The 18710-nt window shown below is 37.6% G+C and overlaps 1 protein-coding gene across 3 annotated transcripts in view; it reads left to right on the forward strand.

The window, feature by feature from the left end:
* The window catches only part of TINAG (tubulointerstitial nephritis antigen), a 40933-nt gene extending 22944 nt beyond the window's left edge, over positions 1-17989 (forward strand). Inside the window, exons 9-12 of one of the 3 annotated variants that reach the window (XR_011139876.1) lie at positions 2830-2935; positions 15747-15792; positions 16367-16513; positions 17810-17867. Coding sequence is in view for 1 of the 3 variants with exons in the window: in XM_009687026.2 (XP_009685321.2) it covers positions 2830-2935; positions 15747-15792; positions 17810-17920 (263 nt within the window). In the remaining 2 variants the exon portion in view is untranslated. Of the gene's footprint in view, positions 1-2829; positions 2936-15690; positions 15793-16366; positions 16514-17809 lie in introns of all 3 variants that reach the window. The other 2 variants (XR_011139877.1, XM_009687026.2) reach the window with 2 other exon arrangements.
* Positions 17990-18710: the final 721 nt, after the last annotated feature.

Here is an 18710-nt window from a genome sequence, read left to right on the forward strand (position 1 = left end):
GATTTTCTTACCATTATGAAATAGTAGATGTGATAATTTAATTAAAAACTTTCTTTTATAAAACTTTCAAAATCAAATGACAATTTCTCTATGGCAAACTTTGTTGTGTTACATGGTACATAAACTGAGCAGTTAGCAGTTTCGGGTGCAAATGATGAAACTGTTTTTTTTTTTTTTTAAAGGATTTCATTCCCAAATAAACATCGTGGATATTCAAATGGATAATTGAATATTTCCCTCTCAACATTTTAATAATGAACTTTAGAAAATTTTCTGATAGCTATAGTGTTGACAGAAAAAATATGCCTCTATCACATGATTCAGTCTCAACCAAAAGAATAGCTAATCCATTATTGGCAAAACACAAAGAGTTTTTCCACTACAAAACACATAATTTTAGCTATCATGATCTTGGAAAACAATGATATTTAATTTGCTGCCACAATAAAAAGGAACTAGAGAAAGCACTATGGTATATACATGGTACAGTGTTATACTTTTGTTCTTTCTGTAGTGACTAATTTTTTATTTTTTGTATCTTAGTATGTTTTAGATGCATAGATTTTAATTCAAGATTTTTATGCAGAAAAATCTATATTGAAATAGATGTAATAGTCTGCTACGTTTACATGTGTAGATCTGATGGCTCAGCATGACTGAAGGAGTTCATGCATGAGCTACAGTCTACCTTAGGAAAATTGTGGTTTTGAAAATCTTCTGATCCACGAAAAATTAATCCATTCATTTTGGGAAATACATAGCCTCTTCTACCTAGGAGGGAGTACAGTCAGCTGGTAGAGTGCCATTGTCTCAGTCCTGTCCATGTCAGGACAATGTCACTGAATAAATAAAAATATCTTAGTAATTCCTGGACTTAATTTTGAATCATCAGCCCTCCGTGCACTCTACACTGCATGTACCCAGGCCACCTAACACCCAATATTGTACCATTATTTAGCTCCTGATTAATATGGAGGATATATATATATATATATATATATTTACATACACACACACACATTATAAATATAGGTATAATATGTAATCCTGGCTGAAATTCTCTTTCACAGAATTTTTCGTCGTGTTTTTAAATAGCGGTACAGGTGAACCCACATGATCTAAAGCCCCTTTAGATTTATAGACTACTGATCCTGGGGAAAAAAAGAGGAAAAAAAAAAAATTTCCAGAGAGCTCTGACGAAATCCTGAGCTTATGGATAAAGAGCAAATATAACATTTGTGCTATTTTCCACTTGGTCTATTGCTTTCAGTATCTGTGAGGTCTAATCCTGTAGATAGAACTGGCAAAAGCTGTAGCGTTATTCATTAAATAAACTTAATTTTTTTCTTATTTATCTGATAAAGCTCTTCCGCAGACTTGTCTCTCAGGCAGTATCACTGTTGCTTATTCCCCGTGTGTTGCTATCTGCATGCATTTTGAATATGAGTGACTCCATTAACAGAGAATATTTTTAGCTAGGTTTCCTAGGCAAATGGGCTCATTTATTCAAATCTGGAGCTGTTCTTTTCCTTCCCCTTTCACCTCCACCCCCATAAAGTTTATGAACATTTTCTGTTTTCGACCAAATTTAATAGAGGCCAAGAGGTTGTAAAGATAAATAATTTCCTTCAAGTTTGTGAAAATACTCAAGTAGGGGAAAGAAATTTGGAAATGTGCCAGATAAAGAAAAAACTGCAGTATAAGCTCGTCTTACTGGGTACCACAGATCTACACCAGGCACATATGTTAGAAATGCTCTAACCACAAAAAAAAATTGTCCATGAAACTTGTGTTTTATTAGACTCACAAGGCACAAGCCCCTAGGAAATGAGGCTTCATTAATTCTCATGTTCCATGTATGTGGAAGTATAATAGTGTTAAAATTAGAAGCTAAATGTAAGCTGGAGTTAAGCTTGTATTTATGCTTCACATTCACTAGAATTTAAAGGTAATGTAGACCTGGAAAATTTTTTGTTTTTCTGGATCTGGCAGCCTGCCATATAGCAGAGCAAAGATACTAAGGTAAGAGAACAAATGTGGAAAAAAAAAACTAGAAATATTTTCTTTAAAAAAAAAGATACTGTTATTCCCATGAAGAGATGCATATACATAAAATGCAAATTGTAATTTTCCTTCTCTTGCACAGAATCTCCGCTTCATCAGTTCTTTGGCCTTACGTTGTTAATGACACAAAGCATTGTTTTTTCCTCTTCTCTATAATACTTTCAGCTGAAAGTCAGATTGAACATGTATATAGAAAATCTAGCTTTCCATGAGGGAATTCCAGTGTACTTACTGAAGTTTATATAAGGTTCAGACAAAGACAAGCAAATCACCAGAGGTCTATTGCTGTGCCGTATTTTAAAGATTATTATATAAATGGATGTACATTGACTATTAAATACTGTTCTTGAATATATGCTGGTAAGATGCTTGTCAGAACTGAGAATTTAATGAATGAACTTTGAGGAGATTCGTCTCATTAAACTGGTCCTGGCTAGGGCTGAAAAACTTATGTACTCATACAGAAGGTGATATTTCTTCTTACTTGGAAGACTTACTTGTATTGGAAGAAGTCCCTGACAGGGAGTTTCCATGACAGGGAAACTCAATTAATTTGACAAGAGACCTCAGAGAGAAATCTGTTGGAATATTTCCCTTGGCTTACTTATAGCACGAAACTTCCGTGCAATTAGTGAATTCATTATAATTACAACGTACGCTTATACAGTCTAGCATACAACAGATCTCACTGGTAAAATACAAGGAGCAAACTACAATAAAAGTAATATTTGCTGACTGTGCTGATTTTTTCCTGTGTTTTTTTAGCTATGATGAAAGTATATGAAGATTTTTTCCTTTACAAAAAGGGAATCTATAAACACTCTTACAATGAAGGATCGCAATGGAAAATTCATTCAGTCAAACTCCTTGGGTGAGTAAAGCACATTCTTTTACCCTTTTCCTTTACTGGCTGTGCACTTAATAAAATGTTAATTTACAGTTTGGAACCCAATGGCTTTTATTGTCAGAGTTGGAGCATTGTTAATTCCCAACATGAGATTATTTTTGTTTTAAGTTTTGTGTATCTGAGAATTTTAGAGGGCACTGGAAAGAGCTATAAACCCATGGTTTTTTAGTCCACTCTAACATTCACTCTAGAGCTGCAAATATACTGGTTTATAGAATAAAATGTTTTGCTGAGCAATTACAAAGTATTCTGCATGTACACTAGCCTATGAACAAAATCGACACAGTTCCATGTCACCAAGATCACAAACTGAAATATAAAAATTACTAATGGTCTCTTAAGTAACTAGTAGAGCTCACTGACACAGCAGCCTGGGCTCTTTACACCCCAGGCAGATATTGTCTGCTGTTGGGATGCTGCTGATTTTGTTTGGGATATGCAAGGAATACACACCCCAGGAATGAAACTACTACAGAAGAGTGTGTACAATATAAAAGTAGATTTCCCCTCAAATGTGTAACAGTGACACTATATTAAGATGACTAGTACCTAGTAACGTGTATACTCGAACCGTAGCAGACGCCCCAGACTCTATCTTCAAATGTCAAGGGGACACGCAAGGGTGCATTTATTACATCACTAAATGACTAGTTCCACAAAGAAAGATGGAGAGATGTCTCAAACATGTTATAGGAGCTCTAGAATGTCAAATAAATAATGATTCAGACTTATGCTAGGAAGATTGCTGAGAAAGTCTTCAACACAGTAGTTCAGGAAAACAATACAGTGGAATAAACTGCTTCTTGTGCTTGTGATTTTAGTGAAGATTATCCTTGTAAAGTGACAAGGAGATGCCAACGACTGTGGAATCTGTTGGCCATTGTATTATGGGAGTGTGCAAGATGGCGGCGCAGCAGCAGAGAGGCAGCAGGCTCATGCGGGATCAGTCTCGAGCCTATACAGTTGTGGAGAGGATTGACTCAGCCTAACAGGAAAAATTCCTGTAGCAAGCCTTTAGTGAATGTAGTCAGAGCCTGTATGTGCAGCTCACATATGCTTATACCAGTATATATGAAGGACAACAGGAAACCAATAAAAATAGAGAGCAAAATCTCCCGTGCAATTTGAATCCCTCTGTTCAGAGATGAGCCGCTGTGGGACAAGGAGTGCACGTTAGGTGTCCTATGATGTGTGTTTGGTGCAAGTGCAGGGTGATGACAGGCAAGGATATGCTGAATAAACGACAGAGGCCGGTGACAATGCCACAGTGGCACAAGGGGTCAGGGTGATGGCCGAGGAGGAAGCGAGAAGGAGGGCTATTTCACACAGTCTAACAAGCTGAAATGGATGCCAGTTTAAATGGGAACTGATAGGCTGTGCAGTGAAAAGATAGCAGCCTTTAGGCAAGGAGCCCTGTCCTAAGAAAAAAAATGAGAGCATTGACTGAGACAGGCAGCTCCCTGGAGACGCTCGTGTTCACCAGTCATACAAGACACTGAGCGGGAGGAAAGCCAAGTGGTCTGACATACTAAAGAAGACATGAGCAAGAAAGGGAAAGAAGAAGGAAGAAAACTGAAAGTGCAGACATATAAGAAACCTCAGCATGCTTAGTGTTGTAGTATACAGGAGATACATTTACTTACTAATTTTCCCTGAATGTTACTGAAATATCCAATGGACTCAGCAATATAAAGAATTACTCATCCTTTCATTGTCTAATGCATAAGTGTTCTAACCTCTGAGATTATGCCATATAAAATATTTGTGGTAAGGGGCTTAACTGTAAAGATTGAATTCAGCGTTTGAAAAGCTGGAGGCTGTTTGAGTCCAAGACTAGGGCTAGTTGAGTTTCTAGTCAAGATAAATCCAATAACAAAATGCGATTCTGCACCATGAAGTATAAACACAATTTAGTATAGATTTTAATGTGTCCAGGATCAACCTGTCACTTTGTTAGATCATTCTTTAGTTTGAATTAATTTGAATGTAAAATATGTTGCCCAGGTATAAGCCCTTCATCACCCATACATAGCTTGTCTTTTTGAGCAAAGGATAATGTGGACTGCTTGACTGAAGTAAAAAAGCTCATGAGAATCTTGTGAAAGTTGGACTTCGTATAAAAAAGTTGATGATTATATGCATTTTGCTTAGTGGAGGAGTATTTGGAGAGGAAAACAGAGCAGAGAGATGCTGACGTGTGGTGAAAAAAACAGCTTTGTGCAGCCTTGTGTCTATTGTAACCTGATTTTTTGTTTCTAATCCTTGCTGTAAGAGAGATGCAGTATTTGTAGAAGAAAGTCATGACAATGAATGGCCATACTGCATCCATATTTGTAATCTCTCAAAAACATTTTCGAAAATGCTTCAAACAGCCCATGCATTGCATTGTGTATAAGGTGAGGGAGCCTTACAAAATGCAAATAATTTTAAGAGGAACTTTCCAAAGCTGTTTATACTGAAAGACAAATGCGCATATGAACTGTCTAACTGATCACTGAGTCATAAGCATTGGAAATCCAATGACTGAATTCCATTATTCTGCAAGTTGAAATTGCTAGTTATTTTCTAGCACCTGAAGGCTTTTTATTTATAAAGCTACCTCTGACTGAGCTATAAACCTATATCCAAGGAGGTACTGTGTGGCTTCAGGCTTGAGGAGAGAACAGGAAAAGACGGAGAACTGCCTGGAAGCATGAGAGGAAAATGGACAAACCAGGCAGGGAGAGATGGTGCGAGCAGACCATTTGGGTGTGATCACAGCCTCCATGGACAGTGAAACAGCACTTTCTCCAGTCTGAAGGCAGGGTGGTTTGATCCCCCTAACATTTAGAAAGAACAGGGTCTCTCAAGCCCTTCCTGTGTCTCGTATTCCAGAGAAAGGGCAAAAAACCTGAGTTACAGAGACTGAGATTCATAACAGCTAAGTCTTGATGTCTAAAAGTTAAACATATACGTCTCTGTTTGGCAGCCATTCTTCCCTTTATAATCCGTGGATATTCATCTGCGCTATCCTAAGTGTCTATCTTAATGTGTATTGAATTGCTCTGTCAGACCTTATTTCTCTGTCTCTTAACTATAAAACAACCCACGGATAATATCAAAATTAGTAGCTAACATTAAGTTGTCTAGATTAGAGTAGATTAATCCTGCTTGTAGAGGTCTTATAAAATACCTTAATCTACAAACTTATTGTCTTACTGGTGCATACTTAAGGTAAGATAGTATCTTAAGGATATGCATATGTATATTGCGTATGTATATTTGTGTATATGCACACACACACACACACACACACACACACACAGATTTATGTGTATAGATACACAAAATTACCACTGATAATTACAGTAGAATGAAAACAAGCTAAGGAGGCACAATGAAGTGCGAATAGTGAGCGGGACTGAGGAAGCCAAATTGGTCAAAATTTGATGATTTTCGCATTTTCAGCTGCACTCTGTTATTGTAAGAAGACTAATAACTGAAAAAATAACATCTGAAACTGTACTTTTTGTCTTAAGGTCTCTACTAATAAAAGCAGACTAAATTCACATCACACGGGATTTTAGTAGCAGATTTACCTTCCAGGTCTATGTAGTTAAGCCAGAGCTGCTGAATAAACATGTGAAGTCTATTTTACAGCAGGTTCTCCATGAGATTGATGCTTTTCTTTTTAATCCTCCTCCTTCTCCTTCTAATCCTCTGGCTTTCTTAGTCCTATCTAGGAAAAGATGACAGGACAGAAATGTAGTGTTCATAGATAAAGAAAACAATGAGACATATTTGTAGATGCTATAAACATGTCTAAGTCCACTAAATTTAGAGGAAGTACATTGGCCTGAATAGATAGGGTTGTAGTTCAAATATATCTTTCCAAAGTTGGACATAATGAGGTAAAAAATCCAGCAGTCATTTTTGCAGCCTGCTTGGACAGATTTTCTCTCATCCTTATTCCTCCATTCTCTTCAGCATTGGTGCCAAGGTACAACATCAGATCCATAACTCCACCCGAGAGCTGTATCTACTGTACTCTTGACACTGAAAAATTCAGAAAGCCCTCCAAAGCCCAAATCTTGGGCTTCAACCAAATCTACAGACTAGCCTTAAGGCGTAGAGGGCACAAGAATAATTTTATTAAAAGCCTAAGATACTGTTTCACAAAAAAAGATTAAATGATAAAGGACTTTCATAAGAGGAGGCTGAGAAACGTACATTAATCAGAAACATATTTCCCTTCTACTTTTATGAATGATTCACTGGAAGCTTTAAATTCAATAATGCAGCAGATTAAATGGCATTGAAACAGCTATACCCTGAAAAAGCGTGGGTTGAATTCATTGCTTCTTAACACAAAAAGCCACACTAATGGAGATAAAACTGACACGTGAAACAAAAAGCTGTGTGTTGTTGTTGTTGAGGGGGTGGACAGATAGAGCAGCAGTGCTTTAAGATTTAATACGCAATTAAATGACTCACCTGGACACAATCCAAAGGCTTAAGAAAAGTTCTTATTGCCTTTGAAGACACTGTCCTCCTCACTTGTCCTCGCTCCAGCTCAGACTCAGAATAACGACAATTAAACAGCATCTTAAAAAACAGAAGTGTTTTTTTTCTCCTATCTAAAGAAACCTCAAAATAAGTTCCCCTTTTCTTTGATGAGGGAAGAAAGTCTACATTATCGTCAGACAATCAACATCAAATAACATACATATTTATTACTAAAATATTACAGAATTAAATAGCACCACTTAGAAACTATTGTAAAAAATAGAGAAATATATTGCTAGATCATGGGGAAAAGATACACGGTGTTTGTTGATTTGTGCAGTTTAATCCACGAGACTCTCTCCCACGTAATCTAGCATGGTAGACCTGTGGACATGATATCACTGCTGACTCACTAATAATTTCATTCATCTTTTATATGCGAAAAAATCCAGGTGAAATCACAGTATCAAATTCCAGTAACCATTTTCTAAGAAGATTTGCCTGGCAGAGAACGCTGGTCAGTGACTCTAACCTTTCCTTTCATAAAGAGAAGATTAAGGATCAAACTTTTGTTCTAATTTAGTAGATGAAAACCCTAGTCTTTAGGAAAGTACTGTGCATTTCTGCTATAGCACTAAGAACACAGTTTAAACTGCAGTAGGTATGCCTTTTCTGTCTGGTAGCATTATAACAGTTACATGGTTAAGTCCAAGGAAGAAAGGGAGATGAAAAGTCTTAAACCAAGTGTATTACTGTTCCCTCTCCTTTTATCTGGAGAAGGAGGTACTGTGAGCCTCCTACAAAAGCAAAAGTGTAGTATTAAAATAATTCAAGTCAAGATGAGACGGGCTAATTAATCTTTTTACTCTGTTTCTGTGTATATATACTCTACAAGAAGGCAGTTATCTTGCTCGAAAGATTTTATTGTTTGTTTGGTGAGAGTGGTGACAGTAAAATAACAATGTGTGCATATAAAACATAGTATTAGACAAATGAGTCTAGTTTGTCAGCACCAAATGAGGTCAGCACTTAGGCAGGATGAACCGTCTTCAGATGATATCCCTCTCTCTTAAACGTAGAGAGTGGCTCTTTTCTTAATCCAAATGTTTTGGATGCCTGGTATTAAATGGGATTAATTTGAATTTCACCAAGTCTTGTTTGATCACCAGCAATTTTTTTCAGGGATTAAAATGGAGTTTGGTGAAGTTATCTCTCTGTATTCAAGATTATTTTGGTTGAAGATTATGAAGGCTTCCTTTCAGAAAGCTAAGTAGTGCATTTATCACACAATATTTCAGCGCACAGAATAAAAAAACATTTTTAAAATAATTTTCTGTAACTGATGGGCAGATCTTCTCCTTAACGATTCCTCAAAATCTCAAAATCTCTTCTTTTCTTCTTAATATAAATAGAAATTTTAGAGGGGGTAAGGTTGAAAGCTTTTCCTAGCTGAAGGTGGGAATACCAGCGGTCCAGAGCTGTGTAATAACAGCCCTAATAGATTGAAATGTCATTCATTGGAAGTAAATATCAAGCCTGAATAATTACAAAAGCAAGAAACAAAAGAGTGCTATTAGATTATTTTGATCATCTTCTAGAAAATGAAATATTTTTTTCTAATGGGTATTGTCCAAAAATCTGTCAACTCACTTTTAAAAGTCTCTGTTATTTCCACTGGGGGACTATTCCACTGAGAGTTAAATTGCTTTACTGTTGGGAATATTTTTTCCTGATATTTTCTTTCCTTGACTTCTTCCCATTATTCTACTTATAGATGCTTAGTATATGACACTTAATTATCTCATTCTTCTTGGTGTTTAAGCCCTGCACACATCTAGGTTTGCATCTGTATATTTTTGCATATATAGTTTGCATCTATATAATTTGAGTTATTCTTTTATTATTTGCTCATAGAAATATATGTTATTGTTGCTCTGTTTATTCCTGGCAATGATTTCACAGATTTAGTGTAGTACTGCAGTCATATATCGTACGGTCCAAACACCCCTGATCTTGCCCACTTATAATCCTAATTTTTTAGATTTTCTTTCTAATGCTGTTAACATACTCAAAGCAGATTCCACATCCAATCTGCTGTTATGTCTATCAGCAGTTTTCCTCTAGCTTCCAGGAGCTTGCCTTCCCTGGAGATACTGGTAATCTCTGATTAACTTCAGCAAAGTCAGGATGTCATTAGTTATGAACATGTAGTTTGGACAGATCTACTTCAGGAAAAATTTATTGAGACTGTATTAGCACAGCCACAGGATCTCAGGAGTAAGAACTGCCACAAAAAGCAATATGAACTGCATTAGAGAAATTGTATCAATTGACAACTGTGAAGGTGTCATAGTTTTTATATAAATTAGTGTCACTCATTTATTAATTCCCATTGATTTTATCCTATAGTTAAAGTGTCAATACCTCTCAGATTTATTAATGGATTGCTAATTGTTTTCTTTCTTGAAGGATTACTTTCTGAAAGTAGATAATGGCAACAGCATCTACTCTTGTAGTAAATTACTTTTCACATACAATGCCTCACATAAAGGAGTTTGGTTCCATGATTAAGGCTCCAAGGCACAGCTGCTAAAAATTAACAGTAAACTGAAGTGTCATTTTTCCTTCTCCCTCCTGTTGTCGGTCCCTCAACAACCTCTTAATCTTTTTCTCTTTTCTTTTGTATATTTAATTCATATGTAGATTCAAAATCAGTCATTTATATTACTACAGCACATCCTTAGTAGCTGTGAACAAATGTTGTGTGCCGATTCCCACTCCAGTACTTTATTTGCAGTATGTTACCTAAGTGTTTCCAGTTTTCGCCTTTGCTCCAGTAGTGCTTTGGTAGGCACTCATGCTAGGATTCAGTTTAAGATGAAGATACTTACGTTTACGTGTCTGCAGGTAGGTGTGTGTAAATTCTCATTATAGAGAAGGAGAGCTAGTCAATACAGGCAGTGGAGCCTGGGGAGCAAACCATCTGGCAGATGCTAGTGGATTGATTAGTTGCCCCCATACAGATATGTGATGCTATCGGAAATGCATCCCACCTGGCTGCTTTTCCGAAAGGGTGCAAATCTCTTATGGGTCCTCTGCCATATCTGTCAGAAACACTTGGATGCTTCAGGGACCCCAAGACTTCTGAACTAGCTGTAGGCAACAGGATGGACCCCACGTTCTCTCCTACCGCAGGACCGCAGACGCCTGGCGCGCTTGTGAATGCCTACGTTTAGGTGTCTTAATCTTGAACTAAATCCCTCAGTGTTTTAGTCTCAGGGAAAAGACAAATTCTAATTCTAGTTCTGACATTAACATTTACATTAAAGCTAATAACACCAGTGTTCAGAATCTCAGAGGAGACCAGTACATCTGACTGTGTTAACTATTTTTTTAATAATATTATAAAGCAAGTTTTAATTATCTTATTTTTTCATATACTCTTAAATAATATCCTTGTACTACTGGTTGCCTTCCATTTCACTTTTCAGGGACAGAGAGGGATAGTTTGGATTTCATTTTTATGCCCCAGTTGCTTATCTAGCTTTTTGCTGATTATGCTTTTAGTTACTCAATTTTAAAAATTCTGCTTTTGAAGGTTTTGAAGGACCACGCAATACTACCTCTGCGCTGCGCTGCTGTTCAGGGAAAGTGATCTGGAATGCTATAATTTTTCGTTATTACTATCAATGATATAGCAGGTTGCTTTTTACTCCTGTTACACCTTCCACAAGGACTCTTTTTGATTTTATTAATGAATAAACCTTTTTAACTAATATCTACTTTAAAATAACAAAGAAATAAGTCAAATCACAAAGATAACTGTGATTCAGGAAAAGATGCTTGCACAGACTCCTACCTATTTAGGAAAAAACAGGACTTGAACTCCATTGAAACAAGGCTGCTTTTCTGAATTGTTGAAATAACACACCATCTAGTTTCCGTTCAGCCTGTTGGATGGCTATGAATTTCAGAAATTTCACATTTCCCCTCATTTTTTTTTTCAGACCACTGAATATTATCTGGTTATTCCAGTACATTCTTCTCAGCAGGTTCTTGTTCATACTTCAAAGAGCAGTACTTATAGCAGCAAACGCAACACAGTCAAAATGCAAACTTAATTTAATATTATTCATTTATAGTATATATTTCTTTATAAATCAGATAATTCACCCTCAGGTTCCTGGCCTTGGCAACATAACGGGTATTTAGGGATTCGTTTTCTCTGATGAATTTAAGCTTATGTTAAGTTTAAAGCGCTGTGCTTAAGTGCTGTAGCTTATGTTTGAGAGGTACAACTGAGGGATACAATGCGGAATTAAATTTATTTCATCAGTAAAGTTGAAATCATGAAAACTGAAGTGTAACTACATAGGCAGGGAAAGGAAAAAGAAAAATTGCAAGGATCAAATGCAATATTTATGCTGAGAAAGCTATTTCAGAAAATTTATACTCCTTTTCTAAAGATGCTACTGCAGAAATACTTGTCACTTAGGAGCTTTTGGAAATAATTGCTTCCTCTTTAGAAGGTATATTAGTATGAACCAAGAAATCTCCAGAAATGCTGTTAGCTGGAGCTGGCATTCATTCCCAGAGGTAAGATGTCAAATCAAACTGGCATATGGCCACAAACACTGCATCATTGAACAATATGTATCTAGCATTTCACAAAACAACAGCTGTTTCCATTACAGCTGAGTGCTTTTCCAATTGAGAGAAGCAGGTTAGCCTGAGAGAAATGAAAGCTGGTGAAACTCAGCCAAAGTTCAGAACAAGCCTGAAAAAACATGGCCAAATTTTAGAAAGGCTTGGTTAACAAGCCTGAGACTTCATGCCACAGTCACTGCCCATATGGGTCAACATCTTTGGAGAAGCCAATCTGTTCCGCCTTTCCTGCTAAGTCCTGGTCCTGATTCACTCACTAACAGTGGTTTTGCTCAGTAAGCAGTAAATCAACCCCATCATCTGCTCTTTAGACCGCATCGTTAAAAAAAAAATGGTAAAATTACTTGCCCCATCTCAAGCATACTTAGTTATTTACCTGACATGCAAACTCCATACAATAAATATAAAATAATCTAATAATTCATAGATCTACAGACTAACCTGGGCTGGAAGTCATCTGGTTCAATCCTCCACACCCAAAGCAGGTCCATTTTAAGTAAAGTAGCTTAGATTATAAACTAGTTTAGGCTAGAGGGCTCTCTGGAGGTTCAGTCCCCCAGCTCAGGACAAGGCTAACTTCAAAGGCAGCTGAAGTTGCTTGGGGCCTTATCCAACTGAATTTTGAATATCTTCAAGAAAAGGTACTCCACAACACCCCACTTTACTAGTACCTCCCCATACTCATTGTACAACAGTTTTTTCCTTCAGTCCAATTACAATTCCCCTTGCTGAAGCTTGTGACTGTTGTCTCCTGTCCATTCACTGTGCACCTTCCAGGACAGTCTGGCCGTGTCTTCTCTACATCCTCACTTCATAAAGAAGACAGCAATTATGTCCTCCTGAGCTGCCTCTTCTGCAGCCTGGACAACCCAGTTCCCTCAGCCTCTCTTTTCATAGCCTGTGCTCCAGAGCCCTGAACATCTCAGTGGACTCCAGCTGGCTTGTTCCAGGCTGTTGGTGTCTTTCCTGTGTGAGGGAGTCCAAAACTGGGTGCAGAGCTCCAGATGCAGGATAAGAGGTGCTGAATAAAGCATAACAGTCACTTCTCCTGACCTACTGGCTGCAATCTTGTGTACTTCAGTCTGCTGTATTTTAATTTATAATATTTGAATGAATGACTGTGGGAATGGATTACTGACTAAGCATCTCTTTCTAAATCGTAAGATAAACTGCATATGTTAAGTATTCCTGTTTGTATGTGATTAGGCAGCAATAAAACCCAGGAAATTAAATTCAGGTCTGTTAAGGATAGTAAAGAACCCTTCTCCGTTTTGCTCTCTGTTTTTTTTTTTTTTGATTAGAAGCATTTCTGAATACCAATAAATTTCTATCTATGTATGAAATGAAAAGTTGAGCTTTTTAGAAAACAATATGCATTAGGCAAATGTGTAACAACAAGAACATGAGCCTGCAAAACTTGGTCATCACCCTACTTAAGCACATGGGAGAGAGAATCTGTACTGCTAAATGAAAGAATATAGGAATATATTTAAAACTGATGTATATTTTGGACTTGTATGCTGAAACTGTCTCAACTAATGGATGTTTTAATAAAATGACAACAAGGAAAGAAGTAAATCTAAATGTTACATGAAATTAAATAGCTTATGGATATTAGATTTTTTATTTTTTTTTATTAGATTTTTTTTTATATGTTCATGAGTAACTGCATCTCAGATATATTTGGCAAAGAAGTGGCAAAGATGGTTAATAATCACAGAAATTTCATGTGACTGCAAAGAAAAAACATCATTAGGACTGTCTAAAAATCAGCAGTTACACACAATGATCATTCTCACAACATACAATGAGCTGTAGCTACAATTTGTGCTTGAAATTGTAATTCAGCTTCATGTCTTTACAGAACATTTATTTTTAAAGTGGACATTTCTATCTAATTGTTCTGTATCCCTGCTCTTCTTGGCAGATAATATTGACGCTATAGCAGGCAGTATCCAGAAAACAATCAACAATATATTATGTCATATTGTTTTTACCTCAAACCCTTATTATACTACTCACCAGAGTCTGAAGGAAATCAAAATAGGAAAGATTAATAATGAAAAACAGTATGTGTCTAAACGAGGAGATAGATGTACGCTGTAATACACCCTCTCCCCACAAAAGCTCTGACAAGGGGAATGACAATGTGGTCCCAGAGCCCACAGTGGAATGACTTTGAGGCAAACATCCAGACATCTTCAGTTTTTCAGTTTAGATACAGACACAAAAAAACCCAACTAATCAACCAACTAAAAACCCTGTGTGCTTATCCTGTTCAGCATCTCTTCATGTCAACTTCTATACTGGAAGATTTTGGAAGAGTTATGCCTGGTGTTTGAAATTTGTCTTTCCTGCTTTTTTTCTCTGGAAGCCCAAGTATTCAGTGTACGTCATGGCTTAATAATAACCCAGTAAAACTGATGCCTCCATGGCTGTTCGGATTTTTTATCAAGATGCCATGAAAATCCCAGTTTCCCTATCCACACTAAAGGTTTTCCATGATATTCCTGCTGCTCAGCTCTTGCAGTCTATGGGACATTACAGATACACCCCAATCACGTGGTGTCAGTGCAAAGTGTATGTGATAAATACCCCATTGATAGCATTTTGTATGCTGTAGGATTAACTTTATACTGTGGAAAAACCACAATAACAGTTCATATCTTCAATTTTCTGTTTATTTGTCTCCTTGCACAGGCACCCAAGCATCATGGCCCATGAATAATAAGTAGAGATGCATTCATTGCATGATTGCAAAATGAGACAGACCTGTTTAAGTAACTAATATATCTACCTATATACCTAAGGTACACAGTAGAGCTTCCTCTGACTGAACTGCATGCAGATGATGGCCACAGAGCTTTATCTGCTCTGTGCATAAACACAGACAGGCTGAGCAATCCAGGGCACAGTGCAATTCAGCTACAACTACACAATTAGGAAAGAGCTATTACCTAGCAGGTGGGGTGAATCTCTTGTGTGGTTTCCCGGATATTCCCACAACATTTAATGTGTCCTCAAAGATCTGACCCTGTGTGTCAAAGATGTCAAAGAAAAGTCAAGTAAGTTTACAGGTCATTCCCCACGCTGTGCAGTAAAACAGATTAGGTTGTCAGCAATCTAATTTGAGCTGAGATCAGCCAGGGACATTTTTAGTCTCAGCTCTGCCAGCTATTTTTTTAAGGTATTGGATGAGATCTGTAACAGAAATGTTGCTAGGGATCTTCAACTGAATTGAAGAAATCTGTTGGCACTTATTTAAATACTCCTATACAGTTCAGTTCAGTTCAGCTGGTAAGCTCTCCAGGGGAGGGTTTCTGTCAGGAAGAGCATTAGATTATTGCAATGGCAAACTAAACCTACATTTGTGTTGAGAAATTTTTGCACTCTCTGACAGCTTGTGGCTAGCCGGATGCTCATCTTCCTTTTCATCTGCGGCAGAGTTTGCTGACAGCATTTAAAACAGTATTTAAAACAGGAGATATCTGTTAGTCATGCTTTTTCCTGGTTTTGCTGTTAGGACAAGTAACTATCATAAGTGTTTCCTTCTGTTTGTTTCTTTCAAGCAACAAAACGTGAACACATGCATCAGAGGTCTCACTGGTATCATCTCTTGCCACAGGTGGGGAGTACTAGATGACAAAGATGGACAGAAACAAAAGTTCTGGGTAAGTGAATCCTTATAATTGTGTTCTGAGGCAGAAGATAAAATCTCTAAATTATATACAACTTCTTTCCTTTCATTCCCTCTTACTGTATGTACTTTTTCCTTCCTCACCTTAAACTCTCCTGCACAGTTCTGTCCCCTTTCTGTCACTCTTTTTAGATGCTAACTGTTGAACGGCAATATCATCTACCTCTATTTCAAAGTCTGTTCCTCAGAAACACAGAATGGCCAAGGTTGGAAGGGACCTCTGGAGATCACCTAGTCCAACCCCCCTGCTCAAGCAGGGGCCTCTAGAGCACATTGCCCGGCATCACATCCAGGTGGGTTTTGAATATCTCCAGGGAAGGAGACTCCACCACCTCTCTGGGCAACCTGTGCCAGTGCTCTGTCACCCTCATAGCAAAGAAGTTTTTCCTCATATTCAGACGGAACTGCCTGTGTTTCAGTTTATGCCCGTTGCCTCTTGTCCTGTTGCTGGGCACCACGGAGAAGAGTCTGGTCCCATCCTCTCGACACCCTCCCTTCAGATACTTGTACACATTGATGAGATCACCTCTCAGACTTCTCTTCTCCAGGCTGAACAGGCCCAGACCTCTCAGCCTTTCTTCATAGGAGAGATGCTCCAGTCCCCTCATCATCTTGGTAGCCCTTCGCTGGACTCTCTCCAGTAGCGCCATGTCTCTCTTGTCCTGGGGAGCCCAGAACTGGACACAGCACTCCAGGTGAGGCCTCACCAGGGCTGAGAGAAGGGCAGGATCACCTCCCTCCACCTGCTGGCAACACTCTGCCTCATGCCCCCCAGGATCCCATTGGCCTTCTTGGCCACAAGGGCACATGGCTGCCTCATGCTTAACTTGTCCACCAGCACTCCCAGGTCCTTCTCTGCAGAGCTGCTTTCCAGCAGGTGAGCCCCCACCCTGTACTGGTGCATGGGATTATTCCTCCCCAGGTGCAGGACCCTGCACTTGCCTTTGTTGGACTTGAGGAGGTTCCTCTCTGCCCACCTCTCCAGCCTCTCCAGGTCCCTCGGAATGGCAGCACAGCCTTCTGCTGCGTCAGCCACTCCTCCCAGTTTAGTATCATCAGCAAACTTGCTGAGGGTGCGCTCTGTCCCTTCCTTCAGGTCATCGATGAATACGTTGAATGAGACTGGACCCAGTTTCTTCCACTTGTGTTATCTCTAGTTGTATATGTGCTTTTCCTCAGACCATTTTTTCTGTTTTAAAGAATACCCTCTCCTTTTCCAAATTTCCCATGAAGACCTTCTTTTTGACGCCTGCAAAGGAGACTCAATAATATTAAGCACCATTATTGGTTAAGCTATTTTCAGAAAACAAGCTATCTATTTAAAGTACATTGGCGAAGGCCATCCAGCTATCAGAAAAAAATAAGCACTGGCTTTCATTCACTTAGAATAAGTCAGATTCTATCCCTTTGATTGTGATTAACAGTTCATTCCATTATTCCGGTGTTCAGCAGAAGGTAATCTGGAGTTTACAGAGCTGATGGCAGGGCTCATGGTATAATAGCTTAGTTTTACTGACATCTAGAGCAAAACTCCTACTGACTTTGTTAGAAACTAAATTGCTCAAAATGTCAATAGCTACCTGAATGAAATATAATTCACTAAAAGTCAGCTTTTTAATATCTTAGGTCTCTCTTTAACACATTAGTTGTAATTGGAATTTTGACCATTATTGTTTAAATGGCGACTTTTTCCAGCCAACAGTTGAATTATTTAATGATTTCTGCCAAAACGTATCAAACCACCCTGTAGAAATAGCATTCTATTTTTATTAAAAATGGTTTTGGAACTGAAATTTTGATCAAAACAGAAAGGAACAAATCTTTAGAAACTATTAAAAAACACATTCTTATTCTCTGTGTACCAAATCTGAGAAACAGTTTCTTTAATGAAAACTGTCACATAAGATTCATTTTACTTTTTTGCACCTTGCATTTTTAAATGCTACATAAAATTACAAATTAATAATATTTTCCTCTTTTTTTTCCTTTAGATTGCTGCAAATTCCTGGGGAAAATCTTGGGGAGAAAATGGTTATTTTAGGATTCTACGAGGACAAAATGAATGTGATATTGAGAAGCTGATTATAACCACTTTGGGATAGCCATAGTCTTCTACATTAGTGTATTAACTTGTATGCTGCTTTATACTTCTGTTCTTTCCTTTGTAGCATACTGAGTCTTGCTAAAGAAATAAAATGTCTTCTCTGAAAGTTATCTTTCTTTCTTTTATGAGTTGTTAGGACTTCCTGAGTTTAGCACATTACTGGCATCACAAGAGTCTTAGATCTTTTGCAGTACAAACACTCCTTTACACAAATAGCAAGTTGTCTCCAAGACTGCTGAAAACACAGGTCTTTCAACAGAGCAGAAAGCTGGCTCTCCTGCCTTGTTTACATCTCACCACAGTTTCATTATATTAATAATGCGTAATCCAACAGCGCCTAAAAGAAATGGAGTTTTGTTGTTAGTACTGATCAGTTATATACAGTACTGAATGTTATAATGATATATATTTTCGTCACACCTGCTTTTAGAAATATTTTGAATTCTGCATGGAATTGCCTCAGACAACTCATGGGCATATTAGATAAAAAATTTTTAAAGAAATGTAATTAGAATTTGGATATTTTTAGAGAATAATTATTTTTCTAGCCATACTTGCATAAAATTTTATCCATGCATAACTATTTCTTGTAGAAAAGTAAATTTTTACCAGTAGATGCCATAATGTTGTTGCATTTAGAGTAACATAAAAACTATTTGCAGTGGAACAGCATATTCTCATTCCCACAAGCACAACTGAAACTGTACAATTTCAACAATTTTGTGTAATTAAATGAAAATAAAGAAGATGATAACATAATTCCTTCTCAATAAAATCTAGACATGATT

The sequence above is a fragment of the Struthio camelus genome, chromosome 3, assembly GCF_040807025.1.
Source record: "Struthio camelus isolate bStrCam1 chromosome 3, bStrCam1.hap1, whole genome shotgun sequence".
Classification (NCBI taxonomy): Eukaryota; Metazoa; Chordata; class Aves; order Struthioniformes; family Struthionidae; genus Struthio; species Struthio camelus.